The sequence below is a fragment of the Octopus bimaculoides genome, chromosome 9 (assembly GCF_001194135.2).
Source record: "Octopus bimaculoides isolate UCB-OBI-ISO-001 chromosome 9, ASM119413v2, whole genome shotgun sequence".
NCBI lineage: Eukaryota > Metazoa > Mollusca > Cephalopoda > Octopoda > Octopodidae > Octopus > Octopus bimaculoides.
In genome coordinates, this window is record NC_068989.1 from 23,129,740 (window position 1) to 23,135,524 (window position 5,785).

At 37.0% G+C, this 5,785-nt stretch overlaps 1 protein-coding gene across 1 annotated transcript in view; it reads left to right on the forward strand.

Annotated features, from left to right (window-relative positions):
- Positions 1 to 4,162: 4,162 nt before the first annotated feature.
- Positions 4,163 to 5,785, forward strand: part of LOC106881426 (aquaporin) — a 93,467-nt gene continuing 91,844 nt past the window's right edge. The window contains exon 1 of the mRNA XM_052970501.1: positions 4,163 to 5,170. Within this exon, the coding sequence (XP_052826461.1) occupies positions 4,502 to 5,170 (669 nt within the window). The 5' untranslated portion in view covers positions 4,163 to 4,501. The remainder of the gene's footprint in view (positions 5,171 to 5,785) is intronic.

Here is a 5,785-nt window from a genome sequence, read left to right on the forward strand (position 1 = left end):
ATATATATATATATATATATATGCTTATGGTATTTATGTGCGCGAGTGTGACTGGTGTATGCTAGTGTAGTTGCAACAGCAATGATGGGGGATAGGCATTGAGCTGAGGTTTGGTGGAGTGAGAGAGTGTAGAGAGGGGAAGTATACGTTACAATAGACGTGTGCATGTGTGTGTGTGCATGTGTATGTGTGCATGTGTGTGTTCGTGACAGTGTCATCAAGCGTATTCACTGGAAGGCCATGTTCTTCGAGAATCCTTCTACCACTACATCCGCAGACAAGTTCGGCTTCAAATCCTGAAAGTGCCCTCCCCAGATAAAAAGGACCATGAGAGCTTCGAAATTGGCTTATGGAGCACTGTAAAGAAAGTTAGGTTTCGATATCCTTCTAACCCTCTACTCAATCTAAAAATGACCATATGGGGAAAATTAAGCAATGTACGCATCCTTGCAAAAGCAAAAACATTTATGAAACAAGGATCCCACCCACGCACGCAAGACTCTTCACAAATACAATCACAAGATATACAAGAAGACTAACACCTCCGCATACAATGAGATACTATAAATACAGAAGCGAAGGAGCTTGCCAGCCTCTTGATATCGAGGATCGCGTGAACCTCCTCGTCAAGTGACCGCCAACCACCTACATTACACTTAAGGATCATAAACCTAATTTCCTCTCCAGCCCCACAATCAGGCTAATCAACTCTTCTAAAAGTAAGATAGGCATTGCCAGTAAGCACATTCTTGATACCATCAGCTCTGACATTAGAAGAGCAACAGAGTTGATTCAATTGGATTCTTGCGCCTGTATCAGACAGGATTATCATTATTATTAAGGTGGCGAGAAAAAGCGGTGAAAGAAGGCGGTGAGCTGGCAGAATCGTTAGCATCGGGCAAAATACTTAGCGGCATTTTGTCCGTCTTTATGTTCTGAGTTCAAATTCTACCGACATCGACTTTGGCTTTCACCTTTTCGGAGCCGATAAAATAAGTAACAGTCAAGTACTGGGGTCGATGTAATCGACTAGTTCCTGTCTCTAAAAATATCAGGCATTATAATTATAATAGAAAGTATTATTATTAAGGTGGCGTGTTGGCAGAATTGTTAGCGCATCAGACAAATTGCTTTCACATCTTCGTATCCCTCCCACTCTCTTCCTCAGCCACTCTTGCCTACTTCTCTACATCTACTAACGTTTTGGAGCATTTAATTTGTATACAACACTAAATAGTAACACATATTTCTTTCTCGTATGTCTCAGGCAATGCTGTTGGAGGTACTGGACGGCACTTCAACCCCTCACTATTCAATGGTGCACTCTCAGATTTTGAAAATACAGTTTACAAAAATCTTCCTGCAATATATTTCCGAGAAGTCTAACTAACATACCCGTCGCTAAGGAGGGGCACTGGACGGTATTGCCTCCTCGCTATTCAATAGTGCAACCTCAGATTTAGAAAATACAGTTTACAAAAATCTTCCCACAATATAAATTAGTTCCCCCCAAGAATATTTTGAAGCACCCCCAGCCACCAAAGTTTGGCAATGGGTCTGTCTCATACGAAGAGACATGTCTGAAACATAAGTCCTCGCCTATTACAGCAATCAAATTTATCAAATTCATTCACAAATTCTTCTCTCTTCTACACATACGTTCAACTTTTAGTCTGAAGTGAACTTCTAAGTGTAAAAAAATAAGAACAGAGGATACTAGCTGAGACATAAAACGTTCTTAATTTATTACTTAACATGGAATTGTTGACATATTTTTCATTATTGCTAATTAATTTGACCTCTTATGTGAAGTGTTTTTTTTTTTTTTTGGTCGCTCCAGTACACCTCTTCTAAAGCGAAATCTTTTCTTTCTTCTCGGTTGCTGAGGATGTATTCAAAAATGTTTAATTAACATATTCTGTTTAAATAAGAATCAGTCAATAGTTCTATACTGCTTACGCCCAAGCGTTGATCAAAGAGATACATTGAGAAAAAATCCTTTGTATCGCGAGAAAATATCTCAGAGAATTTCCATGACAACTTCCCGAAGAACTCAGTGAAATAGCTCGTTGGTACAATGGCGCACCTTAATACCTCCTTTCCCCATTTTACACATTATCTTTTATTTTCTACTTGTTTCAGTCATTTGACTGTGGCCATGCTGGGGCATCGCTTTGGGAGATTTTGGTCGAATGTATCGACACCAGTAATTATTTTTTTAAGCCTGGTACTTACTCTATCGGTCATTTTTGACAATCCGCTAGATTACAGGGACGTAAACACACCAACACCGGTTATCAAGTGGTGGGTGGACAAATACAGACACAAAGGCGCGCGCGCACAACACACGCGCACACACATACACACACATACACACATGGATAAACTGGGATTTTCAGAAAGAGAAATCGACCGGCTAATTCGTACATTACATGTGCAATCTATGAGTGGAACAGTAAAAATATGCAAGACTTTCTCAAATTCCAAATATAAATTTGTCTGTGTTAACTACATCCCAAAGATGGAGCCTTGTATCTTTCTTGGAAATCGGCTCCCTCCTCATTGGCAGTTTTATAATAATTACAAATAGAAGAAACATACATACATACATTGGAGCCCTGGGATATGTAACACACTGCCTAAATACCAATCTTGAGAAATTAGGCTTCTCAAAAGCAGAAAGGAGAAAGTTAATTGGAAGACTACAGACTTAATCCATTACTGGAAATGTAAAAATTTGTAAAAGTTTCCAGAAGTTTATCATTTATATATATATGAGCGTGTCTAGATATGCAAATATATGCATGAGAATACATATATAAAACAAAATATACAAATTTGCACATATACATACATACATACACACATACATACATACATACACACATACATACATACATACATACATACATACACACATACATACATATATACATACATACACACACACATACATACATACATACATACACACACATGTACATAATACATACATACATACAAACTTAAATACATACAAACATACATACACACACATACATACACACACACATACATACATACATACACACACACACACACACATACATACATACATACATACATACATACATACATACATACATACATACATACAAGTATGTACATGTGTATGAGTTTGTTTTTGTGATTGTGTTTGTCCTTCATCACCATTTGACAACAGGTGTTGATTTAATTACGTCCCTGTAAATTAGCAATTTGGCAAATGAGACCGATAGAATAAGTATCAGGCTTTAAAAAATATGTACAGGTGTCGATTTGTTCAACTAAACCTTCAAGGTGGTGCCCCATCATGGCCGCAGTCCAAGCACTGAAACAACTAAAAGATAAATGATATAAACCCTGGAATATTCTAAAGAGAGAAAACTAGAAGCTGTGGTGCTTATCGCTTTCCCAAAAGTATTCGTGGTAGTGGTAAGCGTAGCTCAACATGTCATCTTGGAAACGAAACAGCGATATGGCGACGTCATTTCACTGATAACTTCACCGTCTCTCCACCCAACACTATAATTTATAGGGTTAAATAGAGAAATCCTTGAAAGTCAAGAATGTCAATCTGCCTACATTGGTACTTAAAGCAAAAGGGAGTTGTCATGTATATGTAGAGACCTTATAAAGAAGGAAACAACATGGTTTCATTGTAACCCATGAGGCCTGTGCAACCCTAAACTTGCCTTTTGATAAGAATTTAATGATATTTGAAATTGGAGCAAAGAAAATACCTGACATTTGATAAAAAAAAATTGCTTTGTTTGTGCTTTAATCCAGAGTTAGGTTAGTGAAATATCACATCTCAACGGGGTATTTTTCGCCCTAAATTGCTTTGTTTTCTAAATGTTTTATATATTGTATTAACACAACGCGCAGTAACACATGTTCAGACGCATACACACACACACACATTTACTTATCTCCATATATGAGTGTATGATTGTATGCAAACATTTATACATACATATGTATATTTGTGTGTGTGTGTGTGTGTGGAGAGAGAAAGAGAGGAGCGTCGTTTCTGTATTAATTTTTTTTTTCTTTTTCATTAGTTTGTTCTTTAATTCCTAGAGAAATAGAAGAGTAATTAGCTGCTCTGAATTTAATGAAGTTTGATAAGGAAATATAATTTACATTTAAGATATATACATACATAAACATATACATCAGCATTGATATTTTTAGCGGTGAGTTGATTGGCTATGCTAAACATGCGCAGCAGAAGTTGAGAGACTGAGAGCAGACGTTATTCAGATATGTGACACTTGTTTAGGCAGTTAATAAAGCTGTTACGGCGGAAAACCACAACAGCTGTCCCGTATTCTATGACAGTAAAAGAAAAGAAGTGCATGTGAAATATTTAAGTCTCATATCTAATTATATTTTTAAACTGAACAATCATTTGAAACATTATTCAACTATTTATATACAATTGGTTTTTCTTACCAAAATTTCAAATGCCTGATATTTAATGGATAATTATCAAGCTACCGCGACTGATTCCGAATCTTCTGAGAATCTTAGACAAGACAAGCATTTTCATCTCCAGAAAGCAGTGAACAAACATACAAATCATCTAGCCGAGAATTGCAAAAAATTCCTGATGGAAGAAATTGAAGATATAAAACAGCCAGTATTTTGGCGAGCAGTAATGGCAGAATTTCTTGGAACCGCTTTTCTCGTCTGTTTCGCAGTTGCTGCAGGAATGAGTGATGAGAGTTCTTCACCGAATGGATTGCTTTTTCCTTGCATTGAATCAGGCATTTTCATCACTATTATCATCGGTACTTTGGGCCATATAAGTGGTGGTCACGTTAACCCCGCTGTCAGTCTAGGATTCGCGATAGTTGGTGAAATCAGTTGGATCCGTTGCATATTGTACACATTATCTCAGATGCTCGGTGCCATTGTAGGAGCGGCTATCATACGTACTGTAGCACCGTCATCTATGTACCGAAGTTTCGGAGTTGTTGGTCCTGGACTTGGAGTTAGTGATGTACACGCTATGATAATGGAACTGTTGATTACATTCTTGCTCCTCTTTGGAATTTTGGCAGCCGTTGATAAAGGCCGTAAAGATTCCATCGGATCGGTTCCACTGCACATTGGTCTTATAGTATCACTTAACATGTTTGCTGCCGTAAGTAACATTCCATTCTTATATTATCTCTTTATACAAAAATACACACACATATATATATATATTATATAGTACATATATACAGATACACTTATATACATACATGTATACATACGCACACATTTATAGATAGACACATAAAGTGATAGATACATTTGTTGATACCATCAGGACAGAGAGAGCTCAGTACATGAATATATGTGTACGTGTACATGTGTTTATATATGTTTATATATGTATGTGTGTGTACACATATATCTTTATGTATGTATGTATGTATGTATGTATGTATGTATGTATGTATGTATGTATGTATGTGTGTAATCTACTTGTTCTGCATTGTTCTGTCATTATGCTCAAATGTTTGCATAATGCACATAATTGCATCAGCCACTAACAAAGTTTTTTGAAACAACTGTAAAGAACTGGAGTGGCTGTGTGGGGTAAGTAGCTTGCTTACCAACCACATGGTTCCGGGTTCATTCCCACTGCGTGGTACCTTGGGCAAGTGTCTTCTACTATAGCCTCGGGGCGACCAAAGCCTTGTGAGTAGATTTGGTTGATGGAAACTCAAAGAAGCCCGTCGTATATATATATATATATATATATATATAT